Source organism: Aquarana catesbeiana, linkage group LG01 (assembly GCF_042186555.1).
Source record: "Aquarana catesbeiana isolate 2022-GZ linkage group LG01, ASM4218655v1, whole genome shotgun sequence".
Lineage (NCBI taxonomy): Eukaryota > Metazoa > Chordata > Amphibia > Anura > Ranidae > Aquarana > Aquarana catesbeiana.
Window position 1 is genome coordinate 127,481,606 of NC_133324.1, and position 22,846 is coordinate 127,504,451.

General features: G+C 41.3%; 1 protein-coding gene across 1 annotated transcript in view; it reads right to left on the bottom strand.

Moving 5' to 3' along the window:
- IPO11 (importin 11) overlaps positions 1-22,846 on the bottom strand; it is a 677,548-nt gene that overhangs the window by 501,673 nt on the left and 153,029 nt on the right. The window contains 2 exon segments of the mRNA XM_073623616.1: positions 5,782-5,830; positions 21,331-21,389. Of these exon segments, the coding sequence (XP_073479717.1) occupies positions 5,782-5,830; positions 21,331-21,389 (108 nt within the window).

Below are 22,846 nucleotides of genomic sequence, written 5' to 3' on the forward strand. Positions count from 1 at the left end.
TTGGAGGCCAGAATCTTCACATCTGGAGTCTCCCATTGTTGGCATATCAGATTGAACACATCTTGATGAAGAAACTATTCCCCTTAGTCCAAGCAGTGGCGGGTGAGATAATCCATCTGCCAGTTGTCCACACCTGCGATGTGGACCATAGGAATTGCTGGACAATGATCTTCTGTCCATGAGAGAAGCTGGTTTGTTTCCCTTAAGGCAGCCAGTCTGCTTTTTCCAAGCTGAGAGAATGTTTATTTGGAGAGTTCTTGAATGGAATTGGGTGAAAAGTGCTGCCTCAAAGTAGGCCTCCATTAGACTCAGAACTCTCAGCAAATCCCATTCTGGGATTTCTTTTGAATCTCAGTTGTCAACCATGAGCTCTTAGAGAAACAACCATCTTTTCTGGAAAAAAGAACTTCATCTTGAATGTAGCCAGGATCAGACCCCCAGTATTCAAGGCACAGGGAAGGCTGAAGAGCAGATTTTCCCAGCCAAAGGACTGAAGTAGGTCGATTGCCATAGCTGAGAGATGACTCCTTCAGGAGAAGGTCATCTAGATCAGTGTTTCTCAACTCCAGTCCTCAAGGCGCCCCAACAGGTCATGTTTTCAGGATTTCCCCCAGATGAAATGGATGTGGTAATTACTAAGGCAGTGAAACTGATCAAATCACCTGTGCAAAATAATGGAAATCCTGAAAACATGACCTGTTGGGGCGCCTTGAGGACTGGAGTTGAGAAACACTGATCTAGATAACCTGTCACCTTGACGCCTTAAGTCTTGAGAAGAGCAAGCAAGGGTGCCAAGATCTTTGGCAATGCGACAAACTGGAAGTGGTTGTGGGCCACTACAAAGCATAGACTAAATATACATACCAAAACTGGAGACTGCAAAATCTGATGCAACTCTGCATAGAAATCAGCATCCAGGTTTTATTACCAAAGCTTAATTGAACAAGCTGAAGTTAGAAGTTGATTGGTTACAATACACAGAGCTGCACCAGATTCTAAGTGCACCAGCTTTAGTAAATCTACCCCATCGTTTATGAATAAGTTACTTGTGTCCTGTACTGTGCAATAAGCATAGATGTTTTCAATCTACAGCTTTTTATTAAAATAATTTCTAGCAATCCAGCTATGAAGGTCCTTGTTCAGACACTTCCTGTTATAGGGTGGCAACTGTTCTCTACTGATTTGTCACCCTGTCACACATGCAAATTGGCTCCCAAATAACAGTTAAAAAAATTAGTTTATCCAACATAAAATAACAAAATATTTCTTTAGAATTCTTTATTTTTAAATATGAGCTATATGTAGCAGGTATCACTTATACTCCTTAAATTAAACTTTAAAGCAACCTGTCCATTTAGGGAAGCTTATGCTTACATTTCTGCGCTCCCTCTGCCTCTCCATTCAGCGAGGCAAAGATAATACCCAACAACTTTGGGTAAGAAAAGGCAGGTGATTTGCCCATGCGACAGCCCTATGTAAGCAACTCTACGAAAGAGCTTCCCCTTTCATTCCTGTCATTCCTGTCTGCTATAAAAACAGCGGGACAGCCAAAGAAAGGTGTGTACATGCATCTATGGATGCCTGGCAAAGTGAACACATTGCTTTGCAAAGCACAAATTCAATCCAAAGTGAAATCCTCCTTGCTGCTCTAATAAAAATGAGCATTACTACTAAAAAATAGCTCCCTGCCACTGGGATATGGCTTGCACATTTTACTGGTGGTCTATTAAATCCTCTTTATAGCCGTGGTGCTGATACGATCTTAGAAAGCCTGCAAAAGTACTAGTTAGGAAGTTCAAAAAATGTAGTTAATGAGGGTTTTTAAAAATTGAACGTGATTCGATGCTGACAGAATCTTGTGTATGTTTTTAAGTAAGACAACACAATTTTCTGCTGCGCAACCTTTATTGCTGTGTGAGAAAAGCAAGGAACCTACTGTGGGCAAGAATAACAAAATCAATTGTACATATTTCCTGTGGCTCAGCAACAAGTAATCCCAGAACACCAGATTACCGGCATCTAGAAGGAGCACCCGAAAATACCTGCCTGCACATTCACTTGGCTAAGGAACTTGCATTTCCAGGACACTCCACTCCTGTCAATAAGTACAGTGCATTAAAAAAGTATTCATACCCCTTGACATTTTCCACATTTTGTCATGTTACAACCAAAAATGAAAATGTATTTTATTGGGATTTTATGTGATAGACCAACACAAAGTAGCACATAATTATGAAGTGGAGAGAAAATGATAAATGTTTTTCAAAATGTTTTACAAATAAATATGTGAAAAGTGTGGCGTGCATTTGTATTCAGCCCCCATTAACTAAAATCTAGTGGAACCAATTGCCTTCAGAAGTCACCTAACTTGTAAATCCACCTGTGTGTAATTTAATCTCAGTGTAAATACAGCTGTTCTGTGAAGTCCTCGGAGGTTTGTTAGAGAACCTTAGTGAACAAACAACATCATGACAGTTAAGGGATAAAGTTGTGGAGACGTTTACAGCAGAGTTAGGTTATAAAAAAATATCCCAAGGTTTGAACATCTCACGGAGCAATGTTCAATCCATCATCCAAAAACAGAAAGAGTATGGCACAACTGCAAACCTACCAAGACATGGCCATTCACCTAAACTGACAGGCCTGGCAAGGAGAGCATTAATTAGAGAAGCAGCCAAGAGGCCCATGGTAACTCTGGAGGAGCTGCAGAGATCCACAGCTCAGGTGGGAGAATCTGTCCACAGGACAGCTATTAGTTGCGTACTCCACAAATCTGGCCTTTATGGAAGAGTGGCAAGAAGAAAGCCATTGTTGAAAGAAAGCCATAGGAAGTTACACTTGCAGTTTGCGAAAAAAGCAATGTGGGGGACACAGTAAACATGTGGAAGAAGGTGCCCTGGTCAGATGAGACCAATCACAGGGGAGTTGGGTGAGGGCATGCACCCGAAACAGGCAGTGATGTATGGGTATGCTGCAGTTCCTGTAACTGCAGCCCCATCACAGTATGTGATCTCGTGTGCCCGATCCCGCCAAGAAGCGGACACTGCACATCGCTAATCACAGGCAGTGAGACATTTCCCGAATTGTGCAGCTGCGAACCAGGGAATGTCTCAGTGCCTGTGATTAGCGATGTGCAGTGTTGGCTTCCTGGCGGGATCAGGTACAGGAGGATGCATACATATACTGTGATGGGGCTGCAGCTACAGGAACCGCAGCGTACTCATACATCGCTGCCTGTTTCTGGTGCATGCCCTCACCCAACTCCCCTGTCATTTGACACTGCGAGAATCTGTCAGCAGATCCCAGCCAATGATTCATGGCCAAGACCTGCTGATCGGCTGTGTTCAATCACAGCCCACAGAGGGCTCTGTAGAGAGAGAATGATTGCTTTGTTTCTTCTCCCTACAAAGCAGGGAAAATAAACAAATCAATCTGTGGGGCACGTGAGGTTTTGAACACGCCCGAGCCCATCTCTAGTCTTTAATTACCAATGGTATCAGTAATATGCAGCATGACGTGGGTTAATGTGTTGCGACTGGTCACTGATGCATTATTGACCAGTGTCAGTTAATTAACCCCTTTGTGCTGCATTAGTGGCAGTGGTGTCAGTGTTTTTAAACCCCTTCTGATACACTGATACTTGTGCCACTAATGCACTAATTAAGCTCACCTCTCCCCTCCACCCAGAATTAGCCAATTCATCTGTAGCTGTTCATCTGCTTACTATTGATGCACTGCCTGGTTGGTTCCTTCTCTGGGTCGCACTCACTGTGGTGCCCGGTAGCTCTCTACGGTCCTCTCTCTTCCCGCCTCCCAGTGACTCGGAAGCACCTGTCGGGCAGAGATATCTCCGTGGCTCCGCCTGACAGGGAAGTGAAGGCCGGGTCCTAGGATGATGCTGGGTGCAGGAGCTCACTCGTGAAAAAATTATTAGACCCCCACGCTTATGGTGAAAATGAAAAATGAGGAGCTGCAGCCTCTATCAATAAATTCACCCTAAGGTGAATTTAAAAGAAATGTGAAAAAGAGGGGATAGGTATGGCGCTGCTCTTAAGAGGTGACCTACAACCTCTAAATACTTGAGGGGTGTGTATCACAGGTGCATTTAGTGCAAAAAGTGACAATAAAAGTGCAGAAAATAAATATTTGTATATTCACAAAAATCCACAAAAAATCCTACTGTGTAAAAGCTACCTAACCGCTTATATATAATGCATATTGTTATGTTTAAACGAAAACACAATCCTGTGCAAAACCTGCAATTTAAAGTGACATTTCTGTGCAAAAAAATCCAACATATATGACTGGTGTATATTGTTGCTGTAAAACTGGATTCAGAAATATGCATATACCGTCCTTAAACCCTGGTGTATAAAAAAAGTCCAATAAAGTGACAATGTGCTCCTTGTCTGTGATGTAAGTGGTCTCCTCACCTCATCTAAGAGGTTAACAGTGAGGAGACGACTTACATCACAGACAAGGAGGCACTTGGAGAACACAGGACAGGAAGTTTCCTCCCACTCCACAGGCTGCACAGTGGCTCATACTGTGAAGGTGAAATACCTCCTTGTGGGGTGAATAATTGCGGTGAGTGCGTTTCTTATGGGGTACTGTTTTCCAAGAAGCACATTGTCACTTTATTGGACTTTTTTATAGTCCAATAGGCTATTATGTGCCTTTTACTGAAGAGTGGCTTCCATCTAGCCACTCTATGATAAAGGCCTGGTTGGTGGAGTTCTGCAGAGATGGTTGTTCTTCTGGAAGGTTCTCCGCTCCGTCAGTGACCATCGGGTTCTTGGTCACCTCCCTGACTAAGGACCTGCTCCCTCGATTGCTCAGTTTGGCCGGGAGGCCCTGCTCTAGGAAGAGTCCTGGTGGTTCCAAACTTCTTCGATTTACGGATGATGGAGGCCACTGTGCCCATTGGGACCTTTAATGCTGCAGAAATTTTTCTGTACCCTTCCACAGATCTGTGCCTCGATACAATCCTGTCTCAGAGGTCTACAGACAATTCCTTGGACTTCATGGCTTGGTATGTACTCTAACATGCACTGTTAACTATGGGACCTTATATAGACAGGTGTGTGCTTTTCCAAACCATGTCCAATCAACTGAATTTACCACAAGTGGACTCCAATCAAGTTGTAGAAACATCTCAAGGATGATCAGTGGAAACAGGATGCAGCTGAGCTCAATTTTGAGTGTCATGGCAAGGACTGTGAATACTTATGTGCATGTGATTTTTTTTTTATTTTTAATACATTTGCAATAAATATTTCAAACAAACTTCTTTCACGTTGTCATTATGGGGTATTGTTTGTAGAATAGAATTTTGAGGAATATAATTAATTTAATCCATTTTGGAATCAGGCTGTAACATAACAAAAGGTGAAAAAAGCTAAGTGCTGTGAATACTTTCCGGATGCACTGTATACACAAAAAAAAACCCTTTAGATTTCAATAGAACGGATGTCTATTATGTGTTCCAATGATGGATTGCCTATCCATAGTAACTATTTTCTCTGTGCATGTGCAGAAGAAATGAGGGTCCGATTGTAGAGCAGCAGCTGTAGGGCTCCCACTGGGCCCCATGGCATGAATCTGACAGGAGCATGGACAGGTAAATGCAAGACTGTGGGGGTTTAGGTAATTTAAAGGGTAGATATACAAAAGAGAAGTTATTCTTTAGGACACAAATACACATTTGACTGGAGAAGACAGGTAATGAGGACCAACATTAAAAAAAAATCAAACTTCGTCATTTATATATCAGATACTTACTGCACTCCAAGAACTGTCTCAGGCGATCAAATACTGCATGAAGAAAACCCTAGGCAGAAAACAGCAAAATAAATAATAATGTAAATGACAACGCCATACATTTTCATCAAGCTATACCACATTCAGGTTGCAGGAGTGACACCGGGTGAGATGAGTTTGCTGGTGATTTGTTATTTTCTCTTTTCTGTCTCATAAGTGCAACCTTTCCTGATTCTCAGTACTCTATAGAGGGTATATGGCCAGCTGATATTACTAGAGCAGCTGAGAAATTCAGCTTAGGGAAAGGTTGTCAGCTGTTAAAATTAACAGCTGACACCCCTTACATCAGATGTCAAGATCCCCCCACCATCAGAAGTCAAGAGACCCTCACCCTCCCTTACATCACAGTGCACCACCCTTATCTTGTGCTGCTGTCAGGAAGAAGCTGAGGGAAGAGCTGTGTAGCAGAAAGTGCAGGGTCTGGAGGAGGACCAGAGGTAGACTGGAGTCAGCTAAATGCTGAGACAAGAGGGTGCTGCGGCTGCATTTAAAAGTGCAGTATCTGGTGGAGGAATTCTGTCCTACTCTTTGCTGCTGAATGCTGAGACATGGCGGGGGCGGAGATGAGGGTGGGTGCCGCAGCTGCAGATGAGGTGCGAGGGCCACATGAAATGGCCCAGCGGGCCGCGGGTTTAACACGTGTGGTGTAGAGAATTGACGTTTTCTCAGTTATCTTGGACTTGTTAACCATACACGGCAGGGGCAGACATCACACAATTTTGCTGACAGAAGTTCCAAATGACTGTATTCCATACATGTAATGATCTATCTTTATAGAACAAGTGTTTGGACAACATTAGGTCTTGGCCACACCTTGGCAATGAATATTGTACCACGTTTTCAGTGCTAACAGTTTACATATTTGAGGTTTATGTAGTGAATCTTCTAAAACACATGAACGCTGCAATTTGCCTGAGCTTTCCATCAAGCTCTTAACACCTTCAGCTCTTGTACCTTTATACCCTTTATGGAACAGAGCAATTTTTACATTTACACTACTAACCTTTCTGTACAGCTAAAACGTAGGATAGCAAAGACAACAGTTCTCTCTTAAAATTAATTGTTTAACTGTAAATATTATATTTATACTATAATTTGTCCTCTTAATAATGACACTAAAATTATGTTTCTGGTACAAAGCATGGCAAAGTTATTAAGTAAAATCTTGCATTTTTTTATGCAACACTGACAAAAACAAAACAAAACTGGAAAACAGCAGAAAATAACAGCTAAAGGGAGAGATTGAGGAACAGGTTAATTAGGGCTGATAAGAGTAACTAGCCAAAATGTAAAATCATGTATTCATTTCCACACTGTATTTCAATTATTTCTAGCCTTCTTCTATTACTCTGATTGATCTTTAAGTTTGTGAACTTTTTAGAAGATCCCCACAAATTTTCTTCCTGGAATTCTGTGACACGTATTCATTATGCCTTGTTAGTAGTCACTGCTGTGTCACACATTTCACACTACAGAGGTGGTGAAAGGAGGAGTTTCAGGAGGCGGAGTCAGTACAGGAATCACTTTTTGCAGGCAGCAAGGTACCATGGGATATGTAGTCCTTAGCAATGGAAGTAAACAGCAGAAAAGGAGCTGAAAAGCATGCAGGGGATCCAGTAAGTTGTGGAAAGGCCCCATTCACACCTCAGCGTTTTGTAGCTTGAAGCTCAAAGTTCCAAAGTGCTGGAGGAGAAAAACTCAATTATTCCCTATGGAGATGGTTCACATCTTCACTTCAAATTGTCTGAAGCCGAAACGCCTGAAGCTCAAAAAAGTTCAGAACTTTTTTAGTAGCTCAAACTGGGCAGATTTGCGCATTTTTGGAGCATCTTTATTCCCATAAAAATTAACTGAAACGAGCGATTTGCATGTTTTTGTGTGCTTTAACACGTTTTTACAAAAATTTTCTGTTCAAATAAAAAAAAATGTGAAACAAAATTTAATATATAAATAAATAAATGTAAAATAAAGAAATACACAAATAACTAATATTCATCAAATAATAAATATATTTCATATTATGTAATAATAAGTTATTAACCCCCTAACCTTAAAAATATATATTAAATTATTATTAATAATAATTAAATAATAACACCCAAACAATACAAATACATTAATAATAATAATATTTATAATAATGTATTTTTCTTATTTTGTGTTAGGGCTAGGGTGTTTATTATTATTTTATTGCATTTTTTAAAGGTTAGGGGTAATTATGAATTATTAATATTAGTATTCATTTATTGTATTTATAATTATTTTTATACATTTGTGTGTTTATTTTACATTTATTTATTCATTTATTATTATTATTAGTAGTAGTAGCATTAACACCCTAACAAAACACAAATAAATAATAATAAAAAGACAATAAAATATTAACCCCCTAATCCAAACCCTAACCCCTAATTCTAAGATAACCCTAAAAAACAATTATATTAAAAAATGAATAATAATAATGATAAAAAAGGAAATAAAAGCTGATGGAAAAGCTAAAAAAGTGGAAAAACCTAGCATCAAATGATGCAACAGACGATAGTTTTCTCTATTGGCTAATAAAAAGGCAAAAGCTCAGAAACACTGTATAAAAACGTGCAAAAATGCACCAAAATCGCATGAAAAATGCTGGAAAAATGCTCAAAGGCACTACGCTCAGGGGTGAATGCAGCCAAAGAGAGGCAGCACTCACGACATGAAAGGAGATTTGTCAAGTAAGCGTATATTGGATTGTCAGATATAACTATTGTTTCTATTGCTACTAAAACGCTGATGTTATAAAACGTAAGTGTATGCTGTGAATACAGAGGTCCTTTAGGGGTTCTTTAAAAAACGTAATTCTTTTAATCCAAATTAGCATAGGGTGCAGGATAAAAAAAATCTTACCTAGTTGTTTATTGTGGACATAGCATAATAACCTTCTTTTTTTTCTATAAATCCAAGGGATTGTTTAGGTGGACAAATGGGTCAATACAAAAGCAGGCGGTTGATTAGCAGCTTAATTTGAGACAGTCAATATTGATTTTCCTTGCAAGGTCCTGTGGCTCTCATCCACGCATAACTGCCTGTGCTTTCCCAAATTTAAAACAATGGGAGTGATTAAAAAGCAGTTAGTAGGCCTTTTGAGAGCTTACCAAGCACAATACAGTTTCTTTACTATTTCATGTTTTCCAAATCTTCTTCCAGGCATTTGTAATAGCTGGCAAATGCACTATGACCACATTTTAGACACTTGCAAAAACGGAGAAAACGCTACAGACACTAGGTGAGAACTGTGGAAGGGAGTTCCAAATCCTTACTGCTCTAACAGTAAAAAACCCCTTACGCAGGTTAAGATTGAACCCCTTCATGTCCAACTTGATTCTGTGGCTGCGTGTCTTCTTTAGAGACCTCTGGTTAAATACTTTTCTCCCAATGCTAGAGGCACCATTCACAGATTTGTAGACTGCGATTATATCTTCTCTTAAGCACCTCTTCACCAGGGAGGATAAGTTTAATTTTTTTCATCTACCATGTGGATCTATGAAGGTACTAGAAATGCTTCATTTGTTTGAGATCTGAGACTATGCGGACTCAAAAATAGCACTGAATTCCCAAAGATCTGTCATCTACACATTCATGCAAAGCTCTTTGTCACAGTCTGGAGTCAGACTTGGAAGCCAGCAGCTATAGAAGTGAAGCAGCGCCCACCAACAAGTGGGACAGATATACAAGCAGGTCACCCTGGCTGATAGCACGGGTTTCACCTGAAGTGCGGAGTCTAAATACTAACTGGTATTCTCCAGAGCTCCTGATGGTGGAGATGGGTTTGGCTGCTTGTTAGTACAAGGTTGTGGTCCTCAGGATCACCTCACCAGGAGGTGAGCAAGCCGGGGTCTAGTAGCAGATATAGCAGGTAGGGATCAAGCAGAATCATAGTCAGTAAACAAGTTAAAGGTCAGTAATGAATGGTTGCAGGTTGGGATTAAGCAGAAGAGTTGTTGAGAAACAAGCCAAAGGTCGGTAATGATTGGTAGCGAAATACGGACGGCAGAAAAAAGTGAGATATTAGCTGGAGAGAGCACAATAATTTGGCAAACAGGAAGTTCAGAGACATGGCTTAAAACAGGAAGATCATGGGAGGAGCAAAGAATTCAAGGTTCAAGAAAAACAAGGTTCAAGGCAGGATCATTCAAGGAACTGTCCAGGGAACTGTCCAGCATTCCAGGAGGCTCAGCAGGACAAGGCATTGCCAGACACAGCAGAGGTCCCAGGTTCAAGTCCAGGCCCAGACACTCTTGTTCCACCTCATTCCAAATATGCCATTTTGAATTACACTCTAAGGACTGTGTAGGCCACTGAAGCTTACAGCAATCTCATGTAAATACAGACTTTCTGAAAGTCTACATTTGCAAGGAGCTACTCAGGCATGAACAACCACACTGTGGGAAGCTGAGGGAATGTGAATTTGACAGACCCAACCGGGACAGGGGCTTCTGGAGGGGACTGCAGGGTAGCCTCTTGCCTACCTATGGGCCCTGGCTTTTGAAGGGGCTCTATTCTTTAGGAGGTGTGTGCCTGGGGGACCTTTGCAGTGGTTTTGCATCAGTTGACGGGTCCATGTCTCCCTGAAACACACAGACTCTGGGAACCTAGGACCTGGATACAGATTTTGGGGCCTGTATGCCCAAATCAGCATTGATGGCTTCAACCCCCCCCCCCTCCCAGACTCAGAGCAGATGTTAACATAATCAGCTCAGAACAACCTGATGCTAGGGTCTCCTACTATTATATGTTTACTACGGTGTCTTTCTCTCATGGTATAATTTCCCCATTGTGTGCCTCCTAGGAGTGAATTCCCATTGTTAATTGAGTCACCTATTGTTTCAGTCTGCTATTCCTCTAGGAGATGTGACTAGTATTGTGTCCACTTTACCTTGTTAGTAAACTATTGTGGGGTGCTTATATGTTTATGTTAATTAGATTACTGTTTATGGCAGCTGTTCATCAGATGTACTGATGTTACCGTTTACAGTTTGCATTGTTTAGGATAATGTGATCCAGCTCTTACCGGATTTTTTATAGTGTACAGTATATTCTGTGTGAATTTACAATAAAGAGTCAGTTCCATTTTGCACCAAAGGTAGTGTCATCTAGCTCTCAGCTATAATGCCTGGTTCCTGGTTCCAGAGTGGAGAAAAATGTGTCTTGGCAGAGGCACCCAAGCAGGGTGCCAGGTGGTCTGTCAGATTTGGTGGCAGCAGTGTCGTCCAAAAGCCCCTGTCCCTATTGGGTCTGTCACAGTGTAGATGTGTGCACCATACCCTGACATACAGTTTGTTTATAGTGAGGCCTCCAGACAGCTTGGAAAATGGCAACTTAATGGTGCCAACGTTACAGCAGCTTTGGTTAGTTTATCTGTAGTACAAGTGTGATGTTAGTCATCAAGGTTTTTCCCTGAGACGTTTGAAGCAGTGGACATTACATCATATCTCAATGACACAGCGGGCTTCAGATCAGATACTTAGCATTCTATGAACACAGTGTGTTAATAGAAACTAATTATCCATGATAGCATTTCATCATGTAGGTAGTGCTCGAATAGTCAATTAACAGTCTGTCACTCAGCTGTAAACTGACAAAAAATAATCACATTCCATCTTCCGTAACTATCATAACAGCAGGGAAAGATCACGGCAGGAAATCTCAGACAGACCTGTAAAAATAACCCAGGCAAGAGCTGAAATTGTGAGGAGGACACAGCCTGTACAGCTTATCAATAAAACCGCTTTACAGGGTCATGTAGTTAATCTAACGCTGTATGAACTTTACAGGCAGGATCTATTGGGAGTGTGATGGGCAGATTCATTCACACACATATATAACATACCAGTACAAGTACTCACTAGAGGAAACACAAAGTCAAATGTTCTGCTGAAAATCATTAGTTTATATGTGAAAAGGAGATAAGGGTTACTTTAATATTACAGATGGAATCTGGAAATTTCAGCATTTATCAAATAGGGGCCAAGCAGGAATAAGGCAGCTATCTTTGTATTATTCTCTACAAACTCATTTATGTTTATGTAGAAATTGCTTACAGAACATTGCTTGGGGAATAATCAGAGGCAACCGACAAATTATAACACATATATTTATAAAAACAGTGTTCAGTTTTTCAATTTTGCTTTACAAAATAACATATTTTAGAAAAGATTATAGAAGAAAAGAAATGACCCTATTCTCCCACATGTACCAATGTTACAAATGTCTTCTATAAAAATATATTTACAAAACTAGCAGAGGCTAAAAACGGTTCTGGATACATTTCTAAAGAACAATGCCAAATTTACTGTGACCTGGACATGTTATGAATGCACTGGCTCACAAAAAGCCAAGGTGTATCAGAAGAGTTGTCTCTTGATTATGCTAGCCTTGAATGAGGGAAATAGACAGGCATGTGATTTTCTACAAGGGTGGACAAACTCTGCACTGAAGCCATTCTCTCTCGTTTGTCAGTTTATAAGAAAAAGATGTTTGCATTATCCCCATAATATGGATAAGGATATGCAATGTTGGCTAAAACCAATATAATAGGTGTAGCTGACCTCAATCTGCTTAATAGTTTCACTTTGTTCAGGTATTTTGTTCTATAACTTAACGCGTTATTAAACCCAAAACCAAAAATGTAATATATTACAGCTTACCAATCCTTAGTTGTGGTGGCTGCATTCGTTTTCTATTTTTTAGGCTTTTTGCACCTGTGTTTTCACCTGGTGATTTGGCCAATAACACACCTCCTGTATTAAAGTGCCCCCATCCTGGATGAAGGAGCACAGAGGCACAGTATAATTTTTTTTCTGGGTGGAGGGGAGTGTTAGATGTACTGGCACACTGGTCTATCTTAATATACATATTAGGATAGACCAGGGGTCTCCAAACTTTCTAAACAAAGGGCCAATTTGCTGTCTTTCAGACTTTGGGGGGCTGGACAAGGGCCATTGGGAGTGTAAAAGGTTTGATGTCAGTGGAAAAAAAAAAATGCCCCACTGACACCAAAGATGGGAGGAATTGTGCCCTATCATTGGTGTCATTGGGAGGAATTGTGCGCTATCATTGGTGTCATTGGGAGGAATAGTGACCTATCGTTGGTGTCATTGGGAAGAACTGTGCCCTACCAAAGGTGCCATTGGAAAGAATTCTACCCTACTGTTGGTGTCATTGGGAGGGATTGTGTCCTACTGTTGATGTAGACTAACAAATTGAAGCAAAACTCCAGCTCATACTTCAGTTACAGCAACAGATTTTTCCCTTTAGGGATAAAGGTTTTACATGAGTAAGTAGAAGCTGATCATTGTAAATTCCCCAGGTCAGTGGTAAATGGCTTGTCTTAACACAAGCCGATACATTTGCAGGAGAGCCTGTTATGTTGAAAAACCGCACACTTACTGGCTGAATCATAAGATGAATATAAAAGCTAGAAAGCCTAAAAAGTAAACAAATGCAGCCATCACATCTAAGAATTGGTAAGCTGTAATATCATAAATGTTTGCTTTTGGGTTTAATACCACGTTAAACCAAATAACAAAAATCCAACATATTGCAGTCTACCAGTCCACAGACACATGTCTGAAATTTTTTAGGGTTTTTTCCGTCTTCTTGTAACCCACTTTCTGTCCTAAGGTGACGCTCGCTAGGAAGCCGTCACTGACACATACAGTCATAAGCTGTGGAGGAATTCCCAGGCTTGCAGCTGCACATTTACAGGCTGTCCTTAGTGACAGCTTCCTGGCAGGACAGCTCAGGTGGGTTCTGACTCGGTGTCTGAACATGGTTGAGCACATCCCTGCTTAGGACAAGACTACAAAAACTTGCCCTAACATAGAAGAGTATGAAGAGCAGAGAAAGACACAGCTCCTGGAGAGTAGGTCCAGGTGTGGGAAGGTGGGTTGGGACTCCAAAATGATATCACACAACTAACTGTGCTTACTCATAATATAGAAGAGTATGGTTTTCTAGTCCTCGCAGATATCTAAAGCCTGGTAAGCACTAACAGTTTTTTTTTTTTTTTTCATTCAACCCAGCAGGTTGGGGAGCTCAGGAGGAGCTTGTTTACTAACTATCCGATGTTAGTACAGTGATCTCCCTGCTGAGCTATTGTGTTCTGACAGGGGGACTGCCCCCCACCAGAACACACTGATCAGCGCTGGCAGCCCTTGGCTCGGATGTCAATTAGATGCTGGTTTACCAGTATGCCCATTTGGCTGGCTTCTTTCCGACAAGCTGGTGTACACTCAGGCCAGATGTCGGACAGTTTCTGTTGAATGTATTCGACCTGTGTGTACCAGGCTTTAGAGCAATGTAGCGGATTAGAAAGCAGCGCTGGCAGAGAATACAAAGTTATTATGCACAGAAAAAAATTCTTGCATGACCAACAGGTAGATTTGGACAACACACTTTCAATTGTACATTTTTACAATTGTATATTAACCAAATGCCGACCAGTGCACGATGATGTACGTCAGCACAATGGCATGGCTGGACAAATGGGCATACAGGTACATCCCCTTTAAATTGCGGCACTATGGACGCGTGCGCAGCATACAGCGTGACCGTGCCCGCGGACTTGATGTCCGTCAGGGGCCCATGATCGTGTCACAAAGCGGCAGAACGGGAAGATACCTATGTAAACAAGGCATTTCCCTGTTCTGCCTAGAAACATGACAGAGATTTACTGCTCTCTGTCATCTGGAGCAGTGAGTAGTAGCCCATCCCCCCCCACAGTTAGAATCACGCCCTAGGACACACCCCTTGATCGCCCCCTAGTGTTTAACCCCTTCCCTGCCAGTGTCTTTTACACAGTAATCAGTGCATTTTTATAGCACTGATCGCTGTATAAATGACAATGGTCCCAAAATAGTGTCAAAAGTGTCTGATGTGTCCACCATAATGCCGCAGTCACGATAAAAAAAAATTATAATAAAAATGCCATAAATCTATCCCCTATTTTGTAGACTATATAATAGTCTATAATTTTTGCGCAAACCAATCAATATACGCTTATTGTGATTTTTTTTTTTTTTTTTTACCAAAAATATGAAGAAGAATACATATCGGTCTAAACTGAGGAAAAAATTTGTTTTTTTATATATTTTTGGGGGAAATTTATTATAGCAAAAAGTTAAAAATATTGATTTTTTTTCAAAATTGTCGTTCTTTTTCTGTTTATAGCACAAAAAATAAAAACTGCAGAGGTGATCAAATACCATCAAAAGAGAGCTCTATTTGTGGGAAAAAAAGGACGTCAATTTTGCATGGGTGCAACGTCGCACGACTGCACAATTGTCAGTTAAAGCGACGCAGTGCCGTATCGCAAAAAATGCTCTGGTCAGGAAGGGGGCTGAAGTGGTTAAACAGACCAAAAGGGATTAAATAAGAGAAATTCATTGTTAAGGTTTATAGACCCTTTAAAGCTCCTAACAGCATTGGATTGCAGAACAGAAATGTAACAACCTTAATACTAGCAATACACGAAGAACTAAACAGTTGTCCAAAAAAAAGGTTATGTAAATACAGTGTCTTGAAAAAGTATTCATACCCCTTGAAATTGTCCACATTTAATGGGATTTTATGTGATAGACCAACACAGAGTGGCACATAATTGTAAATTGGAAGGAAAATGATAAATGTTTTTCAAAATTGTCTACAAATAAAAATGTGAAAAGTATGGTGTGCATTTGTATTCAGCCCCCCCCCCCCCCAAGTAAATAGTTTGTAGAACCCCCTTTCACTGCAATTACAACTGCAAGTCTTTTTTGGGGATGTCTCAACAGCTTTGCACATCTAAAGAGTACAATTCTGCTTTGCAAAATAGCACAAGCTCTGTTATATTGGCTAGAAACCATCTGTGAACAGCAATTTTCAAGTCTTGCCACAGATTCTCAATAGGATTTAGGTCTGGACTGTGACTGGGCCATTCTAGCACATGAATTTGCTTTGATCTAAACCATTCCATTGTAGCTCTGGCTGTATGTTTAGGGTCGTTGTCCTGCTGGAAGGTGAATCTCTGCCTCAGTCTCAAGTCTTTTGCAGACTATAACAGGTTTTCTTCTAAGATTGCCCTGTATTTGGCTCCATCCATCTTCCCATCAACTAAGACAAGCTTCCCTGTCCCTGCTGAAGAAAAACATCCCCACAACATTAAGCTGCCACCACCATGTTTCATAATGGGGATGGTCTATTCAGAGTGATGTGCATTGCTAGTTTTCTGCCACACACAGCATTTTGCTTTTAGGCCAAAAAGATCAATTTTGGTCTCATCTGACCAGAGCACCTTCTTCCACATGTTTGCTGTGTCCCCCACATGGCTTCTCGCAAACTGCAAATGGGACTTCTTATGACTTTCTTTCAACAATGGCTTTCTTCTTGCCACTCTTCCATAAAGGCCAGATTTGTGGAATGCACGACTAATAGTTGTCCTGTGGACAGATTCTCCCACCTGAGCTGTGGATCTCTGCAACTCCTGCCAGAGTTACCAAGAGCCTCTTGGCTGCTTCTCTGATTAATGCTCTCCTTGCCCCGCCTGTCAGTTTAAGTAAAGGGCCATGTCTTGGCAGGTTTGCAGTTATGCCATACTCTTTCCATTTTCAGATGATGGATTGAACAGTGCTCCATGAGATGTTCAAAGCTTGGGATTTTTTTTTTTAGACCCTAACCCTGCTTTAAACTTTAGCACAACTTTATCCCTGACCTGTCTGGTGTGTTCCTTGGCCCTCAGAACCTTAGTTTGTTCAATAAGATTCTCTAACAAATATCTGAGGGCTTCACAGAACAGCTGTATATATACTGAGATTAAATTACACACAGGTGAACTCTATTGACTAATTAGGTGACTTCTGAAGGCAATTGGTTCCACTAGATTTAAGTTAGGGGTATCAGAGTAAAGGGGCCTGAATACAAATGCACGCCACACTTTTCACATATTTATTTGTAAAAAATGTTGAAAACCATTTATCATTTTCCTTCCACTTCACAATTATGTGCCACTTTGCGTTGGTCTATCACATAAAATACATTTACGTTTTTGGTTGTAACAAGACAAAATGTGGAAAATTTCAAGGTGTATGAATACTTTTTCAATGCACTGTATAAACTTCCCTGGCTCAGTCACAAGGAAACCTTTTGCTAAACCAGGGTTTCTCAAGCGGGGTTCTGCCGTGACCCAACAGTCACAGGCAGCTGACGGGTAGATCGTATCCTCTCTGTTGACACACGCAGAGCTAGGCAGGAAAGTGGCTGTAATAGTGCTAGCTGTGGCACGCTGATACCCACCAACCCTCTCCCTCCTCCTGTCCAACTCAGGTGCTTGTATGAAACATCACCTGGGATGGAGAGGTGGGGAGGAGGGGTTAGTGGGGAACAGCGTGCCACAAGAGGACTGATCGCAGCCACTTCCCTGCCTAGCTCTGCATATGAAGGAAACCGGTAGTGTAATGTGTCCTATGCAATGTGCTGTGTACACCAAGTAATGTGCCCTGCTGTGTGCCCCATAACGTGCCCAGCTCCCACGTAATACGCTCTGCTCCTATGTAATGTGACCTGTTCCCATAGCGTGCCCTGCTCCTATCCCCACCCCCCACCCCCACCCCCCAATGTACTATACTCTGCTTCCTCCATGTACTGTGCCCTCCTGACCCCCTTTATCCTGCCCTGCTGCCCCCTGTACACTATTTACCTCAAGCTGGGCCCAGCATTGAGCATCTGTGCAGAAAAAGCAAGCACAAGTTTCACATTAAATAGGTATTAATATTGATTCTATTATTTAATGTTATTTTTCAAACAAATTTGCTGTTATATTAACAGCTTTCTACTCACACCAATGTTTTGTGAGCTGTAGATGTGATCATTATTTCAGGGCTTTCACAAGATCTCAAACTTTTTGCCAAGGGATCCTCCAAAATAAAAAGGTTGAGAAACCCAGTGCTAAAGCGATAATAAACCCCCAGCACTTCAGAAGCTGATTTAAAAGATAAGTAAGGGGAAACAAATTCAGAATAATACTTACCTAGGTGGAAGCAGCTGGCATAGGCTCTCAGCGGCTTGCTGAGAGGCTGAGCCTGGTGCCGGTCCAGGCATGAGGGTGAGTCCCGACCATATGGTCGCGATCTTTCCCCAGCCTGGACTGGCTCTGTGATGTCAGCTGACAGCGGGCTACAGCCCACTGTCTGCTGAAAACCAGTCACAGGAGTGCAGAACAATCTGCACTCCTGTAATCCACAGGAGAAGTATAGCCAAATCAAGCTTTGGCTGTACTTCTTCTTTAATCATGTATGGAGTATGCAGCTTCATTATCTTTAAATCCTTGTCTATGTTGCAGGTTAAGCTGGTGCCATGTCAGCTGGCCTAAGTTTCCAGTTTTAGAGTGGCTCCTTTCTTGTGCAGCATCCTATGGGTCTACCCTTGCATGCCGGAACTAGAGATGTGTCTCCCTACACTGTGTGCATCAATAGAAACACAGACCCCTGTAGGCAAGGATGGGAAGCCACGCTCCTGCTCCTCCTTCCCCTCTCCAATCTAACAGACTGACTGGGGACTGCAATTTCTACTGTTACAGCTTAGGTTTAGATAAAAAAGGCTTTAAAAAAATCAGCATCAGGGAACACTCAATGCAAATCATTCATTGTGCTTGCGCCAGCTAGTCCTCTGCTCCCTTTCATACCCTGCAGCCGTAATCTTCTGGTGCTGCAAAGGTTAATATCAGCCCTTGACCTGTGACAGGCACTCAGCAAAAGTGACAATTATACCTTTCCACATCCCTCCACCATTTATAAAAGCTGTATTACAGCTTCCAAAATGATCTATGAATGGAGGATGGGAGGATGAATGAAAGGTCTGTCTCCTCCATTCATGTTTTGCTATTTATTCATAGAAGCTATAGTATAGTTTCTATGAATGAAGGAGAGGGGGGAAGAAAGGGTGGGCATAATTAGCACTCCTGATGAGTGTCTGTCACAGGTACAGCACTGGTATTAACTCCCCCGGCACTAGAAGAATACAATTGAGGGGTATCGAATGGGGGGGGCAGAGGACTGTGGATTTTCACTGACAGCTGCACCAGCACAAGGGACATGTCACATTAAATGTAAATAACATCCCCTGTGCTGATCTATTTTTTTTATGTACCTAAACTTAGGCTTTAACACTTTCCTGTGACAATTGAGATTTCTGGGAAGCAACACTGAAAGAACAGGAGCCTGCAGAATTGAAAGTTATAAACTGCAAGTGCTGGGTAACAATTTTACCAAATAGTTCATTGGGGAATGTTTATTTTATTGTGCTCAGTGTGTTGAGCTAAAAAAACGGTGGGGGTTTAATACTGCGTGTTAACTGCTATCAGTGCTACACTCTTATTAATTGCAGAGGACCATACCTCCAGAGGTACTTTGTAAGGTGTATATACGACATCCAAACCTGTAATCCTTTGTTTTGTTAGCTAACATGCGCTAAATGCTGAGGCATGTGTTTGTTTCATGCATATGTAATAAACTGCCTCTCCTATGTGAACTTCTTTCTAAATCTAAATTAAATCTTCATCTAAATTGATGAGCTGCTTGCCGTTTCTGTTCTTAAAGTAAACTTCTCATCTTGCCAAAGGCAATAACCATATTCCTGCTGTCGCCACAACTATTACAGCATTAAAGAATTGCCTACAGCAAACTGGGTCAACAACCCTTATGGTAGCTTCAGATTCTCAAACTGTAAGCTCATTGCTGCTTCAACGACTACAAACTTATCAGTACAATGAGTCTGGGAACTTCCTCATATGTGCATGTGATCAGCAGCTAAACAGCCACAAATCACAATGGAAAATGATGGCTGCCAAATTAGTATAAAGCTCTTTTATGAACAGGCTCACAGCTTGTTTCTGAAGTGGAACTGAAAAACCATACCCCACACCACTGCAGTTCCCACTGCAAAATAATTACCTGCTATGCCTGCACAACCTATAAATAAAATAAAAAACATGCACGCCGCTAAAGAAACTAATCAAGATTATGGAATAATTAGTAGTTGTAGCATTTAGCCCAACTAAATGCTAGGAAATCTGAGTCTTCAGCGCTGATGGTGTTTTCACCTAGCAGCGATCCAGCAATTACCGAGCCTGTGTAGATGTCAGCGTGATCAGCCTAGTATGGTGAGCTGCGGGAGCTACCCTGCTCTGTATACATTATCGATTCAAGCTGTTTTTATAATGTGAGTGCGGATTTAATGAATAAAGATTTTATTGATTGTGGGGAAATGGAGAGTACTATTGTTGGTCCTTAATATTTTTTATGACTGCAACAAAATATATTCTCCTTGAGCACACCCATAGGGATTAAAGAGACCTGAATCTACTACAGCTGATTCCAGCTTTTCTGAAAGGGAGCCTGTATGATCTGACCTTTTATACTTTAAAATGTCCATCTTGGGACGTGAGAGTATGCCCTAACTTTCCATAGTGGTGGAGATCCTTATTTTGCAAGTGTAAAAAGTTTATTTTTTTTATGGAATTTCATAAATAAATTTAAAGACACCATACGCTGTTTTATGTTTAGTTTTATTTTTTGTTATGTGTTTTCATTTGGGAATCTACACTGATATATTCACAATTATTTACTATGTGTGTATTATTGGATTTGTGTTCACAGAATTTGGGGTTGTACAACTATTTGTACGAATTTACTACTTTCCTACTGATGATTATTCGTCAATCTTGAATAATTTCTTTAGCGTGATGCAGATTATAGGGGGTGCTCTCCATGCAGAACCTTCACCTTGCCTCTCTCTCACCCTAAATGTCTGAACGTCATCACAAAGATCAAACCATGCATGTCTTTTTAATCAATAGTCCAGTACTAGGGCTTCACATGCAGCATCTCTAGCAGGGATGAGTTTCACACCAGAATGGGTTCACAGTATGCAATCTAAGAATCAAATCAGCAGATAGAAAAGCTAAGGTCAGCCACTCTCATGACTAGGCCCAAGGAAGACAAATAAAAAGATATAGTGCTCACTGCTGTTTTATTATTAAAAAAACAGGAAAAGAATTGCACCTACATCCCCAATAGATCATAAACACTTGAACAAACAAGGTATGGAGCCGCTCGCCAGACAAGGGATTTGGACTTTGTTTAGACTTTTACACTAAAGGTATTGACTCTTTCTTTAGCAAGTTCAAAGGCGCATTGCAAGTGCATCCAAATATGGAAAGGGAAAACACTGCAAGTAAGCATTTATATAGTATTTTTTCAGTGCCTTTACCTGCAATTTCCTATTTGGTGGCAGGGTTTCTTTAATGCCTTTAGCAAGAAGACAAGTTTATTTCAACCTAATTGATAAAAAAGAGGCACTAACAGTAACCATCTAATTCCACTGCCTCTTTCCAGGAATTAGGTTGCAGTCCTAATTTCTTTGACACTATTTAAGTAGCAACTATTTATATTGATGACCCCAAAGAATCCAAGGAATTACCATACTAAATTTTCTTACCATAGTCTCTGCATTCTGGTGAGGTTCTGTAAAGCCATGGACAGTCAGTTTACGAAGAACTGAAAATAACAAAACAACATTCTGAATTACCAATCTGAACAAAAAATTTGGCAAACAATGCTCTCCAAACATATTTTCATACCCTAAATAAATTTTAAGATATTGCTCTTATGGTGGTCAGAATTCAAACAAATTTTGCTAGTAAATATAAGACATACCACATTAATATTTTGCTGTTTGCTTTTGAACCAAAAGTTGGAGCTTTAGGTGTTTTAAAGGCTCTGCAATTCTCAACCTCTCAGTCATGGCACCCTATAAAAGATATACACCTTAGTCTAAAATGTAAATGGTGCCTAGCAACAGGAAACATACACCTGGGATGAAGCAAACCATTGCCTTCAGATAAGAAGCCCCTCTTCGCATCAGAAGTTGCCCCATGAAATCAGATACCCCCCATCACAGAGCTCACTCTTCACATAGGAGCCCTACCTTTTTGCTCCAGCAGCATGGCAGCCAGCAAGGGGTGAAGGAGGTCTGGAGGAGGCAGGCTTCTGTCCTCTCCTGAATGCTGGGAATAGCCTTGCATGCCCCCTGCCCAGGTTCAGTCATGCATTGCCATGATGCGGACGAACCGTCTGGCATCACCAAAGCAATGAACGACACCGTACATCTTAGCCCTAGAGCGTCATTGGTTGTTTGTTATGGTGCTGGCGCCCGGCCTGCCCTAACTATAGCAACTCATGATGCTGATCTACAGCACCCTGGTTGAAAAACACTGGTTTACACAACTAAATGACCCTTCAGCAGTGATTCTTCTGAGTGACTTGTCCCTTATTAGCGGGTTCAGGCCAAAGAATGAAATGTTTACTTCGGCAACAAATATTGTGTATGTATGGTCTCCACACATGTAAAAGGTCACAGTCCCGAGTGTGTCACATTACAATACAGCTAGTATTATAAACATAAAGAAAACAAGAAAAAAAAACCAAAGTGACCTAAAACTATTATAGTTTCTCTTCCGGGGGGGGGAATATATATATATATATATATATATATATATATATATATATATATATATATATATATATATATATATATGCACTTACCGTATTTATCGGCGTATAACACGCACCTTTTTTCCCCTTAAAATCAGGGGAAAATCGCGGGTACATGTTATACGCCGATCCCCCACTGACTGTGAGCGGAGCGAGCGCTGGTCGCCGATATACATAGATATACATAGATAGCCGAGCTAGGTTCAGCTAGCTCCGCTCACAGTCACGCCCAGTCCTGTCCTATGATGGACACAGGGACTGGGCGTGACTGTGAGCGGAGCTAGCCGAACCTAGTACACTCGGCTATCTATATATATGGGCGGCGCGCGGCTCCGCTCACAATCACGCCCATACCGGGCAGGACTACAAGAGGAGCCGAAAGCGGCCTAGAGCCGCTGAGATACACAGGACCAGCTCTGTGTGTCTCGGCGGTGCCATTTTCAAACTGCAGTGACACTGAC